Genomic DNA, 25659 nt, shown 5'->3' with positions numbered 1-25659 from the left:
GCTAACCCAAACTTAAATTTTGACTTAAATTTGGGTGTCGACACCTAAATATCATTCAACTTGTCATGTATATACATACTAACCATTACTATATTTGCTCTCTTGCATTTATACACATTCCCTAATTAATTTTATCTCTTAAAGAATCTAACACAAAAATGTAACACTTAAAAATACATCTTAACAGGTGTCCGACGGGTAACCGGAATGATATACTAACTGGTATCTTTATATTATATGATTTCAAAAAATGGAACATCATTGACTATCTCCAACATTTATTTTACTTTGTGGACACTTTGAACTATAATAAATTCGACTCTCGATCATGGTTACAGCAATGTCCATTAATATCAGAATCTATAATCTCTCCACAGCTCTCGTGGCGCGTCTTTCGTTTCTAATCTTTTCATTCCGTCTCCCCCTCTCTATCCGTCTCTTGTTTTTTCAATTCTTTTTTCCGTTTATGCTGGACAAAATCTCCTCTAATACAGATTTGGTTGACCTTACAATTCATACACACACACACACACACAAAAACCCGACACCAGTCAAGACTGGCCTACATTGTCTTGAAGGTTTCGGCTTAAGATAAACAAGATAAAGAGCTCAGTAATGTGGAAGCTAAAGGTTGCTGAAGGCCATGGACCGTGGTTGTTTAGTACCAACAACTTTCTGGGTAGACGAACATGGGAGTTTGATCCCGACTACGGCACTCCACAAGAAAGAGAACAAGTTGAAGAAGCTCGAAGGGATTACACGAAAAATCAGTTTCGAGCAAAACCCTCCGGCGATGTTCTGAAGCAAATGCAGGTGAAAATTATTGACGTAGCTTGCTTCTCTAATTTCCTTTTGTTTTTTTACAGGATCAATGAGTTTTACGTCTAGGTCATGAGTTGGAAAATTGTTACAGGCCTAGGTTTTGAGGTTAATCTAATTACTGCTCTCCCCTCATTTTTGAGGTCCTTAGTTTCGGGGGGAAAAAGAATTCTCATCAAACTTAAGTGGAAATATTTGGCTCTCTTTCTCTTTTTATATAACGGAAACTTTAAACCTTGGGATAGAAAAAGAGGAGAGTTTGAAAGTTGAATTAAGAATTTTATAATCACTTCATTGATATCCCTGCGAATTAGGGTGTTTTTCGACAAGATCTAACTCTTTCTTAAATCACTTAGTCTATTTGGAGTTGCAATGATTTATTAAAAAGTACTTCACATAGTAAAACTTCCAATTAAAACACTTATTAAGTACTTAACTGTGTTGTTCGGATACATACTTGAATTAGTGCTTATTGTGTTGGATAATGTGTGATTTTAAATTTTTTAAAATATATTTAGCTTTTATTTAGTTCATAATTAATGATAAAATGATCAAATTTGATTTTTTATTTTTTAAAACACTAAAATCATTCTAAAAGCAATAAATTTGAACTTTCATTTAAAGTGGTTTTGACACCATAAATTCTACTCCTAAATTTGTGGAACATTGTTTACCAAACAATTTTAAAGTATTTTTATCATCAAAAAGTACTTTTTTTTATAGCAAAAGCACCGCAATATAAATAGGCTCTTAATTGCTCCACTTTAGTGGTGAAAGCAATTTGCACTATTTCAGTGCTGAGCCCTAAACTTATGTTTTTGCTATTTATGTGACCAGCTTATCAAAGAAAACCAGGCAGATCTAAGCTTGCCAAATGTACGGATTGGAAGAATGGAAGAACTGAATCGTCAAACAGTAACAACTGCCCTAAGGAAAGCCTTGAGATTCACCTCTGCTGTCCAAGCTCATGATGGCCATTGGCCATCTGAGATGTCTGGACCATTGTTCTATGTTCCTCCCCTGGTAAGTGTACACTTTTATACTAATTTTGAGGGAAAAAATCCAAACAGGATTCCCTACGTCAAACTCTGTGCAGTTCTTAGTTTACCTCTTAGGACGTTGATATTTATTGTCCATGCAGATCATGCTTTTGTACATGAGTGGAACTACAAATGTGGTTTTGTCATCAGAACATAAGAAGGAGATAATGCGCTATATCTACAATCACCAGGTATTATGCAACTATTGTTAAGTACCATATTTGACCTCGGATATTTGTTTCGAAATGGATAAATTAGGTTCCATAAATTTTAGCAAGAACTGATTCTTTTACTTCTGTAATTTTATTGTTTTATCTACTAATGGAAAAAACAGCATGACAGTTTTTATTGAACCAAACATTAAGAATTGATTCGTGGAAGAACCGATCTAGTTCTGTAGTTTTTTTGGATGGAAATTAATTTCTAGATAGCACCCTCAATTCAGACGCAACTAAACCAGCAATCGTCTTCGCATTATGACTAAAATGATCGATACCTTGGGGATTAGCTTAAGTTAAGCCATTAATTTCTTTTGTATGTGGTCAATTTTCATGTCACAGGAATTACAAGTCTTGAAGTCAAATCTCACTATATATGAGTTTCTTTTACGTGTACTTTAGTATTCATCTCACAATTAATTTGTGGGTTAGCATGTATATATATACAGGGACGGAGCCAGAAATTTATTTTTGGGGGGGCTGAAGTGTATTAAAATTTTTTTTTGTGACGAAATAAATATATTTAATAAGTAAAATTTAGAATCAATAATTATAAAAATAATAAAAACATATAATTATACATACCCAAAAATTTGTTATTGATTAACACTTGAAGTATTGGTAGTTGTTGCACTCGAATAACGAAGAGGAGGCAATTGCATTCTGCGAGTCTTCATCCGTTGAAAACGCTGCAATATTTGCTCATTTTCAATTGTTGCAAAAATATCCTTCTCGATGTATACAACCAGACAGTCATTCATCCACTCGTCTCCCATTTTGTTGCGCAAATCAGTCTTGACAATAAAGCCATATGTTCCCTTGCTAGCACATCCATACATTGCCCGATCAAGTTAAGGTGGTCATAAGAAAAATCATTTAGTATTAAATTACATGATAATGATATGCATCATCACCTGCATAATCAGTCAGTATGTACTAATCTTTTTTATTTTTATTCCTATTTTGTTGGGGGTGCTCAAAAAGGTTATGCAATAATAGTAAATACCTTATTTTGCCCATTTTATTCAATTTCATTGATACGCACGACGGATCTTTTGTGCTACTTTCTGTTTCACTTTTTATCATATTATTTTTTTCTCCTTCATAACATCACATTTTAATTCTTTTTTATTTCCTTAAAATCTAATAACTATTAATTAAATAATACAAAATTTAACACATTTCTATATGTAAATGGCTTAACCGGATGAAGATAATAGATGAAAATGTCTCTGGGTAAGATACCGTATTAAATCTAGGACCTTTTAATCAGTGAGATAAAGGCAGACATTAGACGAATGGGAAAGATGAGGCATCTAAGCTAGGCTAAATGATCAAATCGAATTGGGTAAAAAAAAAAAAATCAAGTGAACAAAATAAGAAATTTTTTCAAAACGTTCAGCGGGTATTAGTATAGTTTGCCCAATTTAGTAAGTCTCCTAACTGGGCCGTTGGCAAGGAGCCCAAACGCCCAAGGGGCCCCTGTGTTATTTACGATGGTTTTCTTGGTCTCAGGACATATAAAAAAAAAAAATTCTTGAATCTTGAACCTATATATAAGGGGTTTTTCGGCGGCTTGGGGGGGGCTTAAGCCCCCACCAGCCCCCCCTTAAATCCGTGCCTGTATATATATATATATTTTTTTTATTAATCTGTAATTTGTTTGTATTACTTTACTGCCACCAGTGTAGTTTCTGGTGATCGTATCTCAAAATGGAAAAAAAGGGTTAAAAAAATGACCTTAGAGAGCAAAAAAATTAGTGAAGGTTAGATGCCAATATCAAATCCTTTTATTACAATTGATAAATGCTATGAATCAGTAAGAATTATGGACTTTAAAATTTTTTTTTTCCTAGCAGGGAAATGGTGGAATTTACGAAATGATGGCGAATAGACATAGGGATTAGAATTCAGAAGATTTACATTTAGGAATTTCAACCTTAATTATTAGACCAAAACCTTGTTGACCAGTAAGAATTGTTAACTTTAATTATAGCCAGCCAACATGCGTAATTTCACACCACACCACCATGGATATTCTCATATGCCTAGTAAAATGTTTGCCATCTTTGTATGATATTCACCATGATCCGTGGATCCTTGCTGTCAATTGTGTAGAACAAAGATGGCGGATGGGGATTCCATATAGAAGATCATAGCACCATGTTTGGGACAGCAAATAACTACGTTGCTTTGCGTTTGCTTGGGGAAAATGCTGATGGCCCCAATGGTGAAGCTCTTTCAAAAGCCCGGAATTGGATATTAGATCACGGCGGCCTAGTGATGATTAGGGGTGGCAATTCGGGTCCAAATCAGGTTGGCGGGTCGGGTCAACCCGTCAGAAAATCTGTTGACCCAAACCCGACCCGCCAACCCGTGACGGGTCAGGTATGTTGACCTGAACCCGAAAATTTCAGGTTGACGGGTTGGCGGGTCGACCCGAAATGACCCGAAACTTAATTTTAATTTATTAATTTATCACTGAAATTTCTAATAAAATCAATTTCTCACAAAACTAATTACATAATCAAGTAATAAAAATTTAAATAAATAATTCCAAACCAAATCTAAAATAAATTAAACGCCGTAAAAGTGTTTTATCCCAAACAAAATATAAAATAAATTAAAACAGTATAAAAGTAAAAAATAATATAATATATTATTTGTCCAAATATAATAATTTCAACTTCACACAAATTAAATAAATTCATTTAGGATTAAGTAATTAATGCCTTTGAAAAAAAGAATAACTTAGTTTAGTTAGATAAAATTATTTTTATTTTTATTAAATTATTTTTAATTCGTAAACGGGTCATATCGGGTCATATCAGGTCACCACGGGTTGACCTGAAATCGACCTATTTTCTTTTCGGGTTCATCGGGTCCAACCCGATTCTGACCCGAATTCCCGAAACCTCAACCCAAACCCATTAATTTCGTGTTAGGTTCGTGTGTTGTTTTCAGGTCGTGTCGAAAATTGCCACCCCTAGTGATGATACCGTCCTGGGGAAAGATGAGCTTTTCGGTAAATTCACTTTGTTGGTTGCTCCGAAGCCAAATGCCGAAATTAATCCTTCAACTTTCTCATTAAAACAGATTTAGTCCATAACATTTTTTTTTTCATCTATTTGGTCCTAAAACTTTAATTTCTGTGTCAATATATAGTCTTTTGAGTGGTTGTCCTCCAAAAACTTTATTTCGGCACCATTGGTCTGTTGGTCAAAGGGTAAATTTGGAAATAAGCTTAGCACCCCCTGTTCTGTAACTCCAAAAAATCATTATGACCCAAAAATTGAACCAAGAATGTTACTGGCATTAGATTAATGGTTCTTATCAGTTAAGTTAGGTCTTGAAGACATTAGATGATGATGATAATGAAGTATTAAGCCTGCCGAACACTTATTGGTAAAATTTTATTTTGATGGTAAAACGGGAAAAACTTCTTAGTTAAGTATGGACATTTTTTTAAAAAAATTTTTAAAGTAAAAGAGTTTGGCCAGTTTTCCACATTTGTTAGTAAAAATAGTTACAACTGTTATCACTTCTTGATTGTCTTAAATGGGTGAGACAAAATATCCGTACACAAAATATCCAATGAATTTTTCTTGGCTATGTCATTTTCCTCATTCTCTTTTATTAGGTAATTTTTTTAAACTGAATTTTATTTTCTTACTTAGCTGATCGGGCTGTATGAATGGTCGGGCTGCAATCCTGTTCCTCCAGAGTTATTTCTTCTACCTTCATATCTACCTATGCATGCAGGTACTAATTAATTGATGCTTGTAACTGGTGCAATATGTTCTAGTTTTACTTATCATTAATTTATTAAAGACACACTTCAATGAATTTCATTTTTTTGGACCGAATCTTACACAATACACACACATATATATATAGCCAGTATCAATTTCCAAAGAAACATTATTTGGTAATGCATTTTAGGGATAATTCCACTTACCTCGTCTGACAATTTTGGCCAGATTCCCTTGTAGTTTGAGTAATTACACGTAGCTACCTTCACCAAAGGAAATGACTAGAGTAGCCTCTGTATAAGCAAAAGCAAAACTTTCATTGGGGAAAAAATGAAAGAGAAAAAGGAAGAAAAGAACCTCTTGGTAAATCTTCTCCCCTTCCCAATCGTTTCTTAGATTTTTAAATGACCTCAGTCCAATTCTAACTATTTGATTATCCATACTATTTCTTGTTTAATGGCTTTATCCCTTAAGCCATTCATTATATTTACATTTAAGGCTAGCAGCCTTTATTTTGTTTTTGAAAGTGTTGTAATGGGAATTTACAAAATTGTATTCAGTCTTCAATCACCATCTCCATATATAAAAGCACAATAAATGAGAAAACAAGTAGAGATGGTAGCGAGGATCGGGTATCCTCAAAAATCTCTCTTATCAAACCCTAATCCGCATATCTACATCTTTTACTAAATCCTATCAGGTAACGCTGCAGGTTTTAATTCTCATTATCAAACCCTGCAGGTTTTAATTCTCATTATCAAACCCTCTAGTTTCGAGTTCAAATTATTTATCGAGTACCCTTTACCGGTTAACTTGAATAATTCAAAAAACGAGAATTAGTTTTTGTCAAACTAAATCAATACACATCATATTAAATCAACACCCCACGTTAAATTTTAAATTTGGGAAGGGGCATATATGTAATATAATATAATATTATAATATATTATATAGTATATTATATATATATATATATATATATATTGGGGTGTCGGGTTTTTTAAACCTTAACGGATTACCCGCGGTTTACCTGATCCGTTGCCATCCCTAAAAGCAAGCGCTTGCAGGCTTGTTGCAGCGTGGGCGTGGGATGGTATTGATTGTGAAAGAACATAACAGCGTGTATAAGTTTAGCTTTGAAGTTTAAATGGGTTGGTGGTAACCTGTAAGAGAGAGAAAAGGGAATCCTTGGGAAGAAATCAATTTGGAAAATGCAAAACGGTATTTTAGGATGATTGATCGATCTTTTGGCTGATCTTATATTTTGGGTTTAATTTGTACACAAATAGTAGAAATAAGGAGGCTACTGTAATTAATGAAACCACATGTCGTCTAGCTATATTTGTCATATTATTCAGAGGAGGTATGTAAAATTATTCCTACATTATACTCCTCATCTGTAGGCATATCAATGGATCAGATATTACATAGATCTAACTCAGATCCTATTCAAACTCAAATCCTTTTAAAGAACATAAATTTCAGTAGATTTTGATTTTCTATGATCTAGGTTCAAATTCAGATTCAAAGTTAGATCCCATGTGTGGATCTAGATTTGGATTAAGGGAATTTAACTTAAAATCTATCTATTGAGAAAGTGAAGATTTATTACCTTACATAGACGCTCAATTAACAGCTTTTTTTTTTTAATTATTATTAAGTGACTGAGTGATGCTTTAAAGTACTCAAATTCTTATTTTCCTGGTAATTCACTTGTATATTTTTTTTAGTGTAGGTGGGAGAATTCGAATTCGAAACTTGTCACTTATACTCCCTTTCCCGAACTATTCCACCCATCTCCCTCCAATTCTCTCGTACATATGATAAACTACAAATTGTATCCTGTCTAACATTTCAAAATCTTGTTTCTTCTTTCGAAATAGGAAAATTATGGTGCTATTTACGGGAAACGTATATGCCCCTTGCATATTTGTATGGGAGGAAATATGTTGGGCCAATATCCGATCTGATTTTGTTATTGAGAAAGGAACTTTACAATGATCCTTATGATACAATCGATTGGAATGCAACACGACATTTTTGCCTAAAGGTTAGTGGCCATTTTCTGTTCTCTTGATAAGGGCCAGCAATTTTTTGAAGCATTATATATATATATTAAAATATATATATATATATATATATTTGTGTTTTTAAGGATTGACCCTCCCTTGAACTTTCATCACCGAAGCTTTATCATTGTGTTTTCTAACATTGACTCCCTCAAATTCCATCATTTGCTAGAGAAAATTGTTCAAAACGTTGTTCGCATTTGACCAAATGAATTTTTTCATTTTTTAATTTTAAAATGATAACTTTATGTTTCTTATAAAATTAAATCAGTACAATTTGGTCCCAACCTAGGTTTTTTTTACTACTTTTTACCATAAAGTCATCATGTGATCTACATATGGTCATTTTTTTAAAGGCAAAAAAGGTTAGATCCCATTATAAACAAATGAGCCGATCTGTATCTATTTTTGTCGCTAAAAAGTAGGATATAACATGAACTATATTTATTTTTCTAAAAAAGTGGGATTAGATCCAATTCATATTCATTTTTGACACTAAAAAAGTAAATTTAACTTTTGTGCACATAAAAAATGACTGTATGTGGGTTACTTGTTAATTTCAAGTTAAAAAATGGTAAAAAGTTTAGGTTGGAACCAGAATTTATTAACTTGAATTTGTAAGGAATGCAAAGTTAACATTTTAAAAGTTAAGAATAAAAAAATTCATTTGGCAAAAATGCGAATGATGTTTTGAACGATTTTTCCTTTGCTATATATGTTTTTACCATTCGTTTTTTTATTTTTCGGCCCAGCAAACTAGTCAATTCCATCAGAAAAAATATTGCAATGCCAGTATCCCAGCGCTGTATCTTCATGCTTTCATAATACTAAAGTTACAAAGTGGTTCTTCCATCTTTTACACGTACTTGAGCAACAATCAAACCAATGTAACAATTCAAAGGATACAGGATGATCTCACCAGCCCTCATCCTTTTATGCAAGATGCAATCTGGGATATCCTCCATCACATTGTGGAGCCACTTCTAAAGCTCTGGCCCTTCTCCAAGTTCAGAGAAAATGCCTTGCAAAAAATAATCACGCACATCCATTATGAAGGTGAAAACAGCAGATATGTGAATATAGCATGTGTTCAGAAGGTAAATTCGAGAAACTTTGTCTCTTTATTTTTTATTTCTATTTTTTTTTTTTTGGTTTTTTACCTTCACATGCATGTGCTTAGTTTACTCTTCTGTTGTGGTAAATTTTTAGTTCCGTTTTAAATGTTATAGATAGTAAAGAGGCATGAAAGCATAACAGGTAATTAAATCAACAGTTGGTGATCTAATGATCTAATGGGACTGTAGGCTTTTCTATTGTTTTATCCGTGACTTTGTCATTCTATAAAATGTAAATACCAAAAACAACAACTACACTATCTGAACAATGATTTTCGTGTTTAATGAATTATATTCTGGGCAAAAACTAATTAAAAATCGCCTTATTAACGTAACTTATTATTGTAACCCTTCATTTTCTTTAAAAAAAATATGTTTTGAATCACTCGGATTTCTCAATTGCCACTTTTCAAGCTCTTTGCGTTTTTGTAAAACAGATAAGTTTGCTGTAGTGTCTTGCTCTTTCAAGTTTAGATAGATACTGAAAAGTTGCAAATCTGAAAAAGTCGTCAAAGACATTGATCAATATCACAACACCTTCAATGACTTCTAGGATTCAAAAGCCTTTTGCACATAATTTTCTACCCCAAGTATCATCCCCTCTTTCCATTGTTGTGAGATGCTGTAGATTGTTTTAGATATCTACTCCTGTGCGTCTGGAAAAAAAAAATTAAGTGAAAAAAAGAACTTATAAAATGAAAAAAGAACTTATAACATATTGGTTATCTTTATTGCACATTTAGACATTTATTTGCACAGTATAGCATTTTGAAATGTCTAAAGAGGCGAATTGAATATCTTGATAACCACTAATGATGGAGAAGCGTAAATAAACAATATAAGACGTGATCACACCAGAAGACAAATTATCTAATTCATTTATAATATAGGTACTCCACATGATGGCCTGCTGGGCAGAAGATCCCAACCCAAACTCAATTTCTTTCAAGTGTCATCTTGCCCGAGTTCCCGATTACTTGTGGATTGCTGAAGATGGCATGAAAATGCAGGTCTAGTTGCTTTCCTTTCAAGGGAAAATTAGACTTTGGTTAAACTTTACCCTATTATTTGTTTGAGGACAAAGTTCGGTTGGTACAAAAATTAAGTGATCATGAGATTTTTGATTCGATTATTAAGTCATCTTTGCTCTTATCTTTTATAAGATTTGTAGTTTCTCTTTAATCTTCAAACAACAAAATGAGAAAAAGAGTAAAAACAAAAAATGTTCAAGCAGTTCATCCAACTGATGTTGGTTTGTGAGAACATTCTTTAAAGTTAAAAGATGTTTAAAATGAATAATACCTTACTTGGTTGCAGAGTATGGGAAGTCAACTATGGGATACTGTTTTCACCACTCAAGCAATTATTGCAAGTGATCTTGAAGACGAATTTGGCACAACTTTGAAAAGAGCGCATTATTTCATCAAAGAAACCCAGGTAGTGTTAGTTTTTACTCCTCAAACCTTAATTTCAAATTGTTTTAATGTACTATTTACATGACCGTTGTTGACACATTTACCACATAACTTTCTGTATGATTGTGAAAAATATTCATGTAAACAAAATGCTGTGTTTTTTTGTTATCAGTATACAATTAATAGGAGATAAATTTCACTTCCTTAACTTGGAAAACCACAAAAATAAACATGTTTTAAGTATAAACTTCTGTTTCTTCTGTTTATTATATATATATTTTATTTTTTCTATTTTTTGCTTTCTTAATGAATTAATAAATTTATTTGAATTGTATGTCATACCTAAAGATACAAGAAAATCCATCGGGGGACTTCCGTAGCATGTACCGTCACCCATGTAAAGGAGCTTGGATGCTAGCAGATAGAGATCACGGTTGGCAAGTTTCTGACTGTACTGCCGAGGCACTAAAGGTTCTTTATTGTTGTACACAAAAATCCCGATAGAAAAATGTTTGTTTGTCCTGTAATTATATGGATCTCCCTGTTGCAAATAATTCAATGCTTTCTTTCGTAATTCAGGCATTGCTCCTGCTTTCAGAAATGCCAACAGATGTTGTAGGAGAAAAGATTGAAGTCAAACGGCTATATGAAGCTGTTGATTTTATTCTAAATTTGCAGGTTTTGAAGCTTAACATTTAAAATGTTTCTCGTACTGACATTAATTAAAAAGAAATACTCATAATTAGACTGAAATTTTGTGGCTAATTTTAGTTTTGTGTGGTCTTCTTTGCCTTTATGTATGGCCTTCTTACAGAGCAAAAATGGAGGTTTTGCCATTTGGGAACCATCAACTTTGCCAAAATGGTTTGAGGTAAATAATTTACTCTATTAAACACTTCAATCGGCTGGACATTCGATCACAATCAATCCTCCATAAAAAGTACGTAATACGAAAAGGAACTATGCTCGCAAGTTGTAATTCTAATGAGAATCCTTTTAGATATAGTATACCAGCTTGAAAAGTAAATGAACTCCTGACATGTTTGATGTCATTTTATCAGCCACTTAATGTGCACACACACATACAACTAGCCATTTCATATTTAAGTAGAAAAGTTTTTCTTAGTAAATAAAATCTGTTTATTTAACTACTTTATTGAAAAGAAAATAGAGAGAATGTGGCATAGGATTAACAATTTTCTATTTTTTTACTTGATTGCGCAAAACAATGTGCCGTGCTACAAAGTAACAAGAGCCTATAATCACCTGAAATACAGTGGCAAAGCCAGGACTTTTAGTTAGAAAGTGTAATAATAGTAGTCTAGATTTACAAGGTGTTAGTTTATAGATTCTGGACTAACTAGATATTTGTTATAGTAAATCAATTTATTCAAAATTATAAAAAAATTTTAAAATTGTCCACAGCATGAGATTTATTATTATTTTCCAAGTTATCTAATTGTATAGTAATTAAAATTATGCCTAGGAATACAAGATATAAACTCTAATAATATGTTTGGTTGGCTTTTAATTCATACAAAATGGACATGTAAGAAATGTTCAATGTTAAGTAAATAACATTTGCTTTAATAAAAAAAAAAGTAAATAACATGTAATAGGAAGGGGAAAAATATAGCTTCATATAATGTGTTTAAGTTCGAGGTTCCGCATTGTGTGGAAATGGTGAGGACAATTATAAAAAATTTTAATACTTTTGAGGGGCAATTACGGGGTTAGATAAAAGACTATCAAAATGTACGGGGGACAAGAATAGGGCAATACTAAAATTTTTAAAACTTGTATAGACTATTTTAAAGTTTCTAAAAAATTGAGGGGGTGCAATTTTGGGTGAACGTGGCTCCGCCACTGCTAAAACCTTCAAAGAAGGTAACGCCTAAGTGGATAAAGCATAACAATTTTTCTCATTTCCAACATGCACAACAGTTATGCATACTTACGTAGCATTTATCTAATTCTTTTCTAATGCTTCGTCCTTGATGTTTGGCTTAGTTTTTCAATCCAACACAGTTATTTGAGAATGCTATGGTTGAATACGAGTAAGGACTAGGCATGGCCACGGTTCCAGAACCAACGGTTCTGGTTCCAGAACCGCCGGTTCTGGTTCTTCAAAGAGGTAGAACCAGAACCGCACCATATAAGATGGTTCTGGTTCTGGTTCCAGAACCGGCGGTTCTGGTTCTTCAAAAAGGTAGAACCAGAACCGCATAGTTCTGATTTCGATTCCTTATGGTTCTGGTTCTGGTTCTGGTTCCGGTTCCGGTTCCGTATGGTTATATACAATTTTATTTAATTTCTTATCCTTACCAATTTTAATACGAATATAACAATATATTTAAAATTTTAAATAAAATGTAAAAAAATAAATACAAAATAAATATCATATTTTAATTTTATTATTATTCTACAAAGTACGAAATAATAAATAGATAATAGATGAAGAAATTGAGAGTAGTTTAGAGATGGAAGAGAGAAGATTGATTTTGGTGTAGTAGAAAATAAAATTTCAAGTCTTATTTATAGGACAAAATGAAATTAAAAATTTGGAACGTTGTATTGTAACGTTCCAAATTTGTAACGTTGTATTGAAAATTTGGACAAAATTACAACGTTGAATTGTAACGTTGTAAACTTGTAATTCACCCTAACCCCCAATTTGTCAAATTTAGCAGGCAGCCACCTTTCTTGTTTTTTTTCTATCCTTTGCTTTGTTTCTTTCTTCCGTTGAGAGCCTGAGGACCTTTGTGCAAGTCAGGAGGAGCCCCCGAGAGCAAAAATTGAGAGCAAAAATTGTGGTGGCATCATGATGACCTTGGTCATCATGATGCCTCTACTTTTATTATTTTTTATATTAATTATTTTTAAATTTTTTAACGGTTCTGGAACCGGCGGTTCTGGTTCTGGTTCTATTTTTTAGAGAACCAGAACCGGAACCTTTATCCAAGGTTCTACTACGGTTCTGGTTCCACGGTTCTGGTTCCGGTTCTGGTCCGGTTCCAAACGGTTCGGTTCCGGTCCGGTTCCCGGTTCCAAGTGGAACCATGGCCATGCCTAGTAAGGACCATCTAACTTATTTATTACATGACTCTTTTTCTGAGTGGTTCTTATGATGTCTACTGCTCACATAATCTACAACTCTTTGTGATGGTTTTCACTTTCAGGTATGTCGAGTGCACTTCATCTATTGTTCAAGCTCTTGTGCTTTTCAAGCATTCATTTCCAACGTATCGGCAAAGGGACATAGAAGCTTCTGTAAAGAGTGCAATAAAATTCATTGAGAAATCCCAAAATCCTGATGGTTCCTGGTAAAATAATTTTTGAGGATTCATCAGAAAATTAAAGCTATAAATTAAAATCCTTAAAAACATCGACATGCATAAAAATGGATTCATATATTTGCTCAGACGTTTGAATATAAGTCAAACATGGTCATCCCTTCCCAAGTTGAGGTAACATCCGTCAATTTGTTTTCATTTAACACGGAGTGGGAAAAGATAGTTTGAATTTTACTTCGTTTCAAATGAGGCTTTTCACAAAATTTCACGAATATGTGACAGTTTCAAAAATGACCAGCACTATTTTATAAACAAATTATTTATCTTCATACATTTAAAAGTATGTGTCAACATTTGTACTAAAGTCCATAAGAAAGAGCTGTTTTAAAACATTCAACCACCTTTCTTCACACATATAAGTCATGAAATTGAACGTTACGCCTATATGTATGCGTACCTACTCCATCTCAATTTGCAACATTTGAAAAGTATTAATGATTTTAGTTTTATTCACTCCAAGTAGCTCCTTCGTCCATGGTTTTTAATTTATTGTGCATTTGGTTTCATTGATATGATAAAGCCGCCATTCTTCTGTTTTTCGTTAATGTATCCTAGTTTTAATCATAGCAGGGTCAAAATGCATACTTTATTACCATATAGTTGATGGATAATACGCTTAAACCACAAAACATGTGCGATTGACCAGTACTGTTAGCATTATGTACCATGTTTAATAAAAGAAAGGGAATATCATACAAATAGTCCCTCAGATATTGGGTGTGTACCTTTTATATCCTCACATATGAAATGATGATTATTTGTCCCTCACATGTTACCTTTGTATCTTTTATGTCCGTCACATTCGAAATGATGATTTTTCATCCCTCACAAATAAAAAATGCACATTTTTAGTCTCTCGACTCATTATTACTTATATTCTTACCAGAAAAAAATTATGTGCATCTCATGCCTTATAAACTTTAGGAGCAAATTTGGAAGATTGCAAAGAAGAAGGGGAAAACATCCCTCACAACTCTGTCTTCTTCGTCCTATTTTCCTAGCCACGAATGTGGTGCAGCCTTTGGCTGTATTACAGGTAGCAGCCATACTGCTAAATAAATTTTAGGGGTAAAAAATTTTATTCTGAATCCATCATATAACCCGATATGGTCATTCTTTTAGGGGTAAAAATGTTAATTTTCACTTATAGTTAAATAAATGGCCCGATCCATATTCATTTTTACTCCAAAAAAAGTAGGATATGAATCAAATCATATTCATTTTTCTAAAAAAGTGAGATCTGACCCAATTCTTATTCATTTTTATCACTAAAAATGTGGGATCTGATATTTTTGTACATAAAATGTCTATATGTGAGTCACATGGTAATTTCAAACTTAAAAGTGGTCAGAAACAAAGGTTACCACCAAATTTCGTTAATTTGAATTTGTAATGGAAGTAAAATTAATATTTTAAAGTGAAGGACGAAAAAACTCATTTAACAAAATGTAAGGAACATTTTAAACAATTTTCTTAGAATCTAATTTCGATGTTAGTTTTTGTAAAAAAAGAACAAAATAAAGCAAGAAATAAAAAATACACTGGTAGGTATGCTAGAATCTGCTAGGGCTTTATAATATTGAAAAAACATGCCACTATTTTTTTAGTTGTATGATTTTAGGAAAAAACACAAAACTAATATCAAAATCAAATTCTAATAGCTAGGATTTTTTTTTACTTTTTACCCATATTCATTCATTTTTTGTTTGCAAAACTAAATCAAAATTAGATTCTATGCAAAAAATTGAGTGAGGAGTTGAATTTTGATGAAATTTTGTAATTGAAAGTGGTGGCAGTTATCAGTAACATCGCTAGCACGGCGATTGGAGACAGCTATGGCTACTACCATATTTTGGGCTAGGAAAGTAGGATGAAAAAGAAAGAAATGTACGGCACGTTTTTCCCTTTTTCCTTCAATATTCCTATTTTGCTCCTAAAGTTTGTGAAGCATAAGGTGCACGTGATTTTTTTGGGCATAAATATGAGTAGAAATGAGTCGAAAGATTAAAAATATGCTTTTTTTTTATTTATAAGGGACAAAAATCATTATTTCATATGTGAGAAATGTAAAAGATATAAAATCAATATGTTACGAACTATTTGTATGGCTTTCTCTGAAAGAAAAGTCAAATTGACTTTAACAAACATTTTAGATGCACATTTGTAGGTACATTTGTTTTAACGGGAACAACATCATGATTTTGATCCAATCGCTTTGACAGGTATGGCTTTTGGGCAATATGCTACACTTATGCCTCTTGGTTAGCATTAGGAGCTTTGGCCATGTGTGGGAAGACACGTGACAATAGTGAAACAGTTCAAAAAGCGTGTCAATTCTTGCTTTCAAAACAACAAGAAACAGGTGGTTGGGGAGAAAGCTACCATTCATGCACTAAGAAGGTGAGCTGTTTTGGTTTAATTGGTTGCAACCATAGTACAGTCATCATATTTTCACGGTGCTTTCCTTTCCTTTGTTACTTTAAGAAGGGAAAGTGACACTTTCCGTCCCTAATATGCGGGATTGGGTAGTTGTCGTTTCTAAAGACCACTTAAAACACATTAAATTCTTAGGAATATTCTATAGTCTCTTTTGGATACCATTCCTTCAACTTTTATCTCTCACTAAAAATAATAGTTAACAATGTTTAATCTAAAAGTAAATAACACTTCTTTCACTATACAATGGTGAATTTCATTTTTGAGTATGATACTCAACCGGGACTGTAGAATCTCCTTCATCGTTATAGTTTCAATTTTTGACTAACACAATTTTGTGCAACTGGAATCGATCAATTTGGACAGAAAGAAGTTTGGCAAATAACTTTTTCAGACCTTCAAATTTTGCTCTGAATTCATCTTTAGTCTATGATCCTTTAGCTTATCCCACTCAGTCCTTTCACATTTTTTCTCACAATAAAAGTATCCCTATTTCACTTCTTTCGACCACCATTGTTGAAGAGTATCCCTATGTTGAAGAGTATGATAAACACTTCAACTACTCACTTTCTATGCATATATATATGTATGTATGTATGTATGTGTGCGTGTATACCTACTTCAGCTATATTCATCATTTTCTTTTGTATATAATTACTTCTTTTGTTTTTGAAAAAGAAAAGGAAGAAATCATATAAAAAAGAAAATAGAGAAAATAGACGACTAAAGTAAAAAAGAAAGGAAAAAATTATATTAAAAAGTAGATGACAACAAATGAGAAGAAAGTAAAGACTTTCTTAAGAGAATAGTTCAAGTTTTGATCATACCTTTTAATGCGGCACAGATTTTGTGATGGAACGAAGTACAATAAGAACTACTTTTGTGTTAGAAAAAGGTGAAGAAAAAAACTATAAAAAAGGAAGGTACTACATGAAAAAAAAAATGGCAAAACTAGTTGAAGAAAGTACAAAAGAAAAAAAAAAGAAACTGAATAAAAAAGCAAATAACAAAATGAGAAGAAAGATATTTTTTTTAGAAGAGAATAGTTGAAATTTTGGTCATACTCTTTAACACTATTAGATTTAGTGGTTGAATGACTTGAAATAAGTACGTTGGTGTTACCAAAAATAATAAAAAGGCTAAATAGGATAAAATAAAATGTTAGGGACTAGAGATACTTTAAATAAAAGTTGAAGGAGTAAATGAACTATTTGCCAAAGAAAAAAATTTTGGTCCAAAGTGATTGATTTGCATGTTTTGATTGAAACTTTAAGAGTGAAAATAGTCTAACTCCCGCTTACTGTGGATGAAGAGTGTCATTTTCTCTCTTGAGGAATCTCCAATTTCTCTCCGATAGGGTCTAGGGTGGATGTTTGTCTAGGGCTAGGAGAGAGAAGCTAAAATGCATTAATCTCTTGCTGTCCCCTTCTCCCAGCTATTACCCTCTGTGACAGAAGATAAAATGAAAGGTAAACGATGTTTTAGCATGTTTGTCAAGAAGTAAATCATACAATTGGGTCCGTATTGCCTTGGCTATATATGTGTGTGGAGGAGGGGGGGAGGAGGATTGCATTGAGTGATAAGAGAAATTATAAATATGAGATTCTAGATTCAAGATCTCTCACATTATATATATATATATATATATATATATATATGAGTAAATCTTTTCTACACTGACGGTGTGTACACTATTAGCGTTGGATTCATGACATGTGTGCAAAAGTTGACTTTCAAATTCAAATTTTGCATAGTTGTCATTCATCCAACGCTGATAGTGTATACACTGTTGGTGTAGGAAAGATTAATCATATATATATATATAATATTTGGATTAATCTTTCTTACACTGACAGTGTATATACTGTTAGTTTTGGATGAATGACAATTATGTAAAATTTGAATTTGAATCCAACTTTTGCACATGTGTTATGAATCTAATGGTGATAGTGTATACACTGTCTTTTTTTTTTTTATTCCTTTAAATTATAGTGATATAATCGCTTACTCTCTAACTTTATTTTCTAGATATTTTATCTTTTCATTAATCTAAAAAGTATGTTAAAAAATGTTTAAATATATTTATCTTTTATATATATAATTAAAAATAAAAAATTTGGAATAATTGTTCTTCCTTTTTTTCACTCTAAGATTTCAAAAACATAAAAATAAAAGGGTTTTCTCAAATTTCTTTTTTCACACTTATTAATACTGGGAAAAGAAAAGTAAATAGGACAGAAGGAGATAGAAAATTAGATTTTGCAAATAAAGAAAATTAGGAAGAATCTAATGTTATCATATTGCTTTAATGTCGTCGAGATTAGGATTGGAATTGGATAGTAAACAGATAAGTAAAGTAAATTTAAAATAATATAAATATTGAATTCTTTCTTATTTGTATTAAAAAAAAAAGAATTGAGCTCTCTCTCTCTCTCTCCCTCCCCTATTTTTCTATTTTTTTTCAATATTCATAAGATTGTCAAGAAAAAATAGATTAATATTTTGACTTTTTTTTCGTGATACTAAAAAGGAGAAGATTCACTCTAAATTTTTTATTATTTTTTATTATATAAAAAAGAGGGAACTATCTTGTAAAGTTTTTTAACTTATTAAGTTGTTTTAATGATGGGATAAATTGTCTAAAAAATAACTCTAGAGGGTAAATTGATAATAAGGTTATAGTTTGTGGGGGTAAAGTGATAATAATTTTAAAGGTTAAACATGTCTTATCACTTGGATTAATAAACTCCGTTAAGTTTTACTGTTAGTTTTGGGGGTAAAATGACTAAAAAATAACCTTAAGGGGGTGGGGGGGAATTGATAGTGACATCAAACGTTAGAGGGTAAAGCAATAATAACCCTAAAATTTACCCTATATGTATACGTATATATATATCCTCCAAACAATGGAAATGTGCAAGGCCAGATTAAGTTTATTCAAATTATGCGCTAACATAATTATCCTCCAAATGAATTATTTTTAGGACTGTAGTTTTTTTCACTGGAGTACCCTTTTGTGTTAAATTTAAGTGTCATTTGCTCTCTGACTACTTTATATTTTTTGGTTAAGCAGATTTAAGAGATAAAAGACTTTAAATTAAGGCATATATCTTGGAAAAATAGCGGGAACTTATCCTCTGCCAATTATTTCAATCCATTGATTGATTATCTCAAAGTTGTTTACTAAAATTATCTTGTATATCTTCTATCTCTTTGATGAAAAATGTTCAATTGCGACGTTCATCTAACAAGCATTACCATGTTTATCTGCCTTCTGATGTACCATTGTACAATAGAAGCCAAAAAAGTTTTATGCTAAATTCACAATACTAAAATGTTACTTGCCATTAGATTGGAGTTTTTGAAAAAAAAAATACAATATAGCAATAATATGTGAGGTAATTAAGAAATATATCAAGGGAATATTTCAAAAACCTTTTCTAGAAAATTTGCAATCCAAATTGGCTCATATCACATTTGAATGAGTAAAGAACCTAAATGATGACAAGACCACATTGACTTGGAAAAAAACAAATACACACACACAGTGCATCATTAATGATAGAGAATTTATTCATTTATTTTTCTTTTATTTTTTTTGTAAAAGAGACACCAAAATCATAGAATAATATATATTTTTGTCCACTCAGCATATTAATTAACCACCTTTGTGAACATATTAATCAAGTTCCTATTTAAGTTGCGCAATAACTTGTCTTCATTGGCTATATCCGAGTTCTAATATCTAATATGTGAAGTAACTCGTATGTTGTTAAATTAAGATAATGTGAACTAAAATACCCACATTCATTTTTGTTCAGTATGATAACTTTCACAACTGATGTTGTTGCTACAGGTATATACACATATAGATGGGAAAAGATCCAATTTGGTACAAACATCATGGGCTCTAATGGCACTTATACATGCTGAACAGGTTCGTTAGCTGCCAGTTTCAAATGCATGTGACGTTTTTTACTTGTAAAAGGCATTTATTTGTCAACTCACACGTTACACTTACGTATAAGAAAATCTGAAAGTAACTAAGAAAACTATCGGAAACCACCAATCTTTGGCTAGGTGGCCACCACCAAAGCATTAAAACTTGGTGGGGTGGGAGACAAGGTTAAGTGGCTTTGTTTAAAAAATTCAGGCAGGTGTGTAGTGCACCCGTCTAGTCCGAAAGTGGTTCAGTCCCCTCCGATTTATTCTTGGATCTCTTCAGATCCGCCCCCTCTCCCTAATGTAGGATAAAATAGGTTTATCGTCTCTGTGAAAAAAAAAAAAAACTAAGAAAACTATCGGAAAACTAATACATCAATCTATTACTATCATGCTAGAGGCAAATGCACATTGGAAAAGAAAACTCATTTTGAATTTTTGAAAATTTGTAATTTCATTTTTGGAATAATTTCAAGGACCTTCGCTGAGGCATATAATTTGACACTTACACTTAGCTCCCCTCACATTTGAATAAATAACTTACCTCCTATATTTGAGGTTTCAACACAAGGTTTGCTTTTTGTCACAGCTGAACTATTGTCTTAATGCCCCAAAATACCCTCACAGAATTCATGGAAACAAACAAACTATTGATTTGGTTAAAAAAAGGCCTTAGAAAGTAATTGAGGTGGGAGTGGGGCGGGGAGGAAGCAATAAGGAGGACTGCACTACTGATTTTGGGGTGCAAAAGGAGAGACCGTAGGAGAAGGAGAGATACAAGTCGGATTCATTGGGCTATTACATGTTGAAGAATGTGGAACATAAAAGTACAAAGATGGCCCAGTGGTTAGGAGAGGATTTTTAGAATTTTTTTTGTTGTTAAGTTCGGAACTTGAAACCTATACCTAACAGTGGAGAGAAGAAAGTAAATTTAAGGTTTAAATCATGTACTTGACAATTGAAAGAGCGAACGGTGGGTGAAGAGAAAAATGGTACAAAAAACTTGAAATGCAAAATTTAGCACGAGAAAATGGGGGATTTTGATGATCTTGAGGCATGTTTAAAATACTATCCTTAAGGTTTTAATTGTTCCCACTACACGTAGTAGTTCGTGTCTAGTTTATGGCAATATACTTCTAGGAGACAATAAGAGAAGAGAAAAAGACAGAACAAACTTTTTTTTTCTCCCAAAGAATGATGAAATGCCAAAAACTTGGTTTAAATGATAAGGGACTTATTTATTTAAATGAACTCAGAATTGGATCCAGAGTCGAATCGGGTTCATTATTTCCAGCCAACAAGGATCTGGTGCCGGATCATTATTTGATCTTAGCCAGATCTAAGGGCAGTTGGTTTTGTTCAATTGATGGACATTCTGATCATTATCCAGCTCCGATCCTTGTGACATACAAGCTGGATTCATTGAACAATTCAGCCTACTTGATTTTCTTTTTCGAAATCTCATTTTCATTTCATTTGCAAATTATTTCTGTAATCCTTCACTTAGTTTGTAAATGCAATAAGAAAGCTAACATGTATAATATCATGCGTGCATAAAGCATAGTATCTTTCGATTTAAAATTTTCTTTATTGCAGATATATCACTTAATCTCACCAAATCAAGGTAGTTGATGTCTTTAAACCATAAATTGCGAACAACAGTACTAGATATACCACATACATAGTATTGTAAACATTGGTCGATTAATAAAGAATTTGAGCACTATTACCGCCCATCATGTATTCCAGTCTAAATTCATGATCATGTACAAAAACAAACGCAAATTTCTACTAGAGGTGACACCACTTCTTCGACCATATAAATGAATTTGCTATCAAGCTTTATAAGCTACGGATCCAATTCACCAATTCCAGCCAACTAGAATCCAGAATCAAGGCTGATTGGTTTTGCTCAATGAAGTAACTGCCTGATCATTATCCGGCTTTGGATATGAAGCCAGATCCTCGTGAGATCCAAGCTGGACTCATTGAGCAATTCAGCCTACTGGATTTTCTTTTCCAAGTCTCATTTTTTATTTGATTTCCAAACTATTTCAACATTAAAGTGGATTGATGAATAGGATCAGAGGCATAGCTAGTAAGAGGAAGGAACATAAGTACTTATTACTAATCAATAGCTAGTAGGAGGGCTTCCCTTGTATACTTTGACTAGAGAAAGTGTAAAGTAATAAATTCGAGGTGGAGAGAGAGTGCGTGACGGGTTTGGCTAAGATGCAAGTGTTTTTTCCTTTACCTTCATTTTTCTTAGTCTATTATAAGATATAAATAAGTACTAAGCCGTCGTTATTGAAGTCATTTTAGAACTGTAGGAGATGTATGTGTAATAATTTAATTATATGGGGAACAAAGTGCATTCTTAGATACTTTAGGGGAAGATTTTGGAATGGTCTCTTAATTTCTAATTTAGCTCAGCATCTTTCTACTTTGTTGCCCTCCTGCCGACATAAAGTGGATGGTCACTTTCTCAAATAACTTTCATAATTTATGGAATATGCTTATTGATATTTTCTCTAATGCACCTTGCTGTATAAATGGCTTTTCGTAGTAGAATTAAGTGTCATGTATTTTTACCAGGCAAAGAGAGACCCAAGACCTTTGCATAAAGCTGCAGTACTACTAATCAATTCCCAGATGGATAATGGTTCTTTTCCCCAACAGGTACATGTATCGTAAAGGTTATCGATAGAATTTCTACTTTCTATTCATAGTCTAAAAATATTACTCCACTGAGACTTGAGTATTAGTATATTATATGGTTGACAGTCAAAAGTTGTGTTCTGCTGGTTGTTTCTATGATTTTGTTATGTTTAAGAAAATGTCATATATCATACTTACAATTTTATTGCAGGAAATAACTGGAGCATCCATGGGAAATTGTATATTACACTATGCTGCTCATAAGAACATTTTTCCATTGTGGGCGCTTGCAGAATATCGAAAGCATGTCCTACCCTGTCTTGACGAAATCTAAGTTGGTTTTGTTATGACCCAAGGGGGAGCTGATCATCTAAGCAAATAGGGTGATGATCAAGAAGCTGCTATACTACTTGTCAACTCAGAAGTTAGTTAAGAGTGTTACTTAGAGGCACTTAGAATACGAGTTAGTCAGTTTCTAGCTGAATCAATTGATTGCATAAATAAAGGATGAACTGTATAGTGAAGGACCAAAAATTGAGTTGTAAAAGGTCTCCTTCTTCCTGAATAATACGACTCTCTCCTCTTTCCTCTGCATTTTCTGATTCTACTCTCTCAAACTCCACTTTCTTTTCTATATTATCTCCTTTCTTCCTATTTTTTGGAACCAGATCATTACAATTGGTATCAGAGCTTGCGGTCCTTGGATTGCAAACTTGGATTACCCCAATTGATATCATTCTTTTTCCGAATCTTCTCTGTATTCCTCTCTCATTTGTGTTCTTTTCTGCTCTTCCTTGTCCCTTCTTTTCCTGCTCTTATCTCTATCTTCAACTCTTCGATTAATCTGCATTCTTCCTTTACTTCCTTTCTTTTCCTTCTTTTCCAATTGATTCTTGCTTAATCAAATGGAGAAACAAGAATCTGCATTTCATAGTTTAACGGAAGTAAATGCAGTTGAATGCAAATCTAGGCCTGACAAGATTGATTCCGAGTTAAGGAATTGTATGATTTCATTTGTGTCGCACCCCATTTTTAATGAAAATAAATGAAATCATGGGTTTATAAAAATGAATTTTTTATTTATTTTGATTGAAAATGAGTTTTAAATTTGTAGAGAATAAATAAAGAAAGAGGACCTAAAATGGGACTTAAAAAGTGCGACGATTTTGACCCAAAATAGTATTTTAAAAAGGATTTTTAATAAAAAAAATAGGAGTTGCCACTTGGTATTGAGTTAAGGTGTACCAAGTCACCTAAAAATGAATTTTAAATAAAAAGTAGAGAAAATCTTTTTTAAACGATTCCAAATTTTCGAAAATCAAAAGAAATGAGTTCGGGAGTCACGGTTGAAGAAAGAGAAGGTAAGGATAAAATCCAAGGCACCCTTTCAACCTACCAAGGTTAGTTGCGTGATTTAGTCAAAAAAATTTCTTAGTTTAACCTATAGAACTTATCGCATTTGAATGTTACTATATGGATGCACCTCTAGACCTAATAGCTATTGGAAGGGTCAATATGTCTCTTTGAAATCTTAGTTGGTGCAAATCGCATTAATTGCAACGCCTAAAAGTGATTCTTTGAAGAGATCACGAATATGCAAAAATGAGACTTGAAAAAATAGAAAAATTATAATATACAAATATACGTGACCTAAAAGAGAGGGATGCAACATAATGGGTACGGGAGCTAAGATTCGTGACTCAATTTTCCCTTTTATAGAGGGAATATGAACCTGCTAAGGTTAAGAAGACATACTTGTCCATATTCCATATTTAAAGGGTATTCTCTAACCTAATCAAGCAAATGCATTAATCTACTCCTAATTTCCTTAAATGGAATGCAACTCTAAATGTCATGTTTTACACATAAGGATGAAAGATATACATATAAAGGAAATATCATGCAAAAATGGTAAATATCCGAAAAAAGTAGAAAATATGCATGAAATGTAGTGCTTGTCATGCAAACATGATCTAGCGCGTGAACGGTTTAAAGGGTCTAGCGTTGGACTAACCCACGTCTATAAATTCTCACTAGCATTGGACTAGTGAAAAATCGGAAAAAAGGGCCACAACTAGCGTTTAACTAGTGTGGTGACGTCATACATTTATTATAACTAAATAAATCATATAAAACATAATAAAAACAAGTAAACACATAAATCATATAAAACACATAGCACATAAACATGATATCTAGATGCAAAGACCCTAAGAAAGCGAGTAAACATGTAAACACACAAACATGCAAGCACGCAAGCAAATAGAAACCTAGCTATTACATTCGAGGACCCTAACTACAATCTAGGGAGGAAAAAGAATAAAATAATAACCTAACTATTATATTTATCAAACTAAATACATTTTTGGTGAAATTAAAACCTATCTATTATATAATCTATCTAAATACATGTCTTGAACCCCCTAATTATTACAATTTGGCATTTAAATGCCTCCCGAATAATTATCAAAATTAAATTAAATATATGCAACTTAAAACAAATAAAACAAATAACTAAAAGAAAAATCACTCAAAAAACATGCAATTATACACATAAACACATAAGAGCACATAAGAGAATTTAAAAATAACACAAGAAAATACATCCCTTTGAAGTAGTAGCTAATGGGGGATTGGATTTGCCCTATTTAACTCCAAAATTAACAAAAATCATCAAGGCACCAATTTAATTAACAAATAAATCATAAGGAAATGGAAATAAATATGAAATCTATCAATTTAGACATTCAAATGGAATATAATTAATAATTAAAAAATAAAAGTAACTTCTATCTAAGAAATCAAACAAACAAGGACATAATTTCAAACATTAAGAAAAATT

The 25659-nt window shown here is 32.5% G+C and overlaps 1 protein-coding gene across 2 annotated transcripts; it reads left to right on the top strand.

Annotated features, from left to right (window-relative positions):
* Positions 1-615: 615 nt before the first annotated feature.
* On the top strand, positions 616-23417 carry LOC113729097 (beta-amyrin synthase 2-like). 2 transcript variants are annotated; one of them, XM_072080428.1, is made up of 19 exons: positions 616-813; positions 1657-1842; positions 1961-2050; positions 4196-4367; positions 5077-5102; positions 5755-5839; positions 7713-7879; positions 8807-8995; positions 9904-10023; positions 10331-10450; positions 10777-10899; positions 11008-11106; positions 11243-11299; positions 12439-12485; positions 13608-13751; positions 16004-16181; positions 20074-20154; positions 22755-22838; positions 23029-23417. In XM_072080428.1, exons 1-19 carry the CDS (start codon positions 616-618, stop codon positions 23149-23151), a joined length of 2289 nt encoding a protein of 762 aa, XP_071936529.1. In that variant the 3' UTR covers positions 23152-23417. The 2 variants fall into 2 exon arrangements, with proteins under 2 accessions (XP_071936529.1, XP_071936528.1); XM_072080427.1 differs by having other exon boundaries at positions 4196-4370; positions 5068-5102.
* Positions 23418-25659: the final 2242 nt, after the last annotated feature.

The sequence above is a fragment of the Coffea arabica genome, chromosome 2e, assembly GCF_036785885.1.
Source record: "Coffea arabica cultivar ET-39 chromosome 2e, Coffea Arabica ET-39 HiFi, whole genome shotgun sequence".
Taxonomy (NCBI): domain Eukaryota; kingdom Viridiplantae; phylum Streptophyta; class Magnoliopsida; order Gentianales; family Rubiaceae; genus Coffea; species Coffea arabica.
This window is presented reverse-complemented; position numbering and strand designations above follow the sequence as displayed.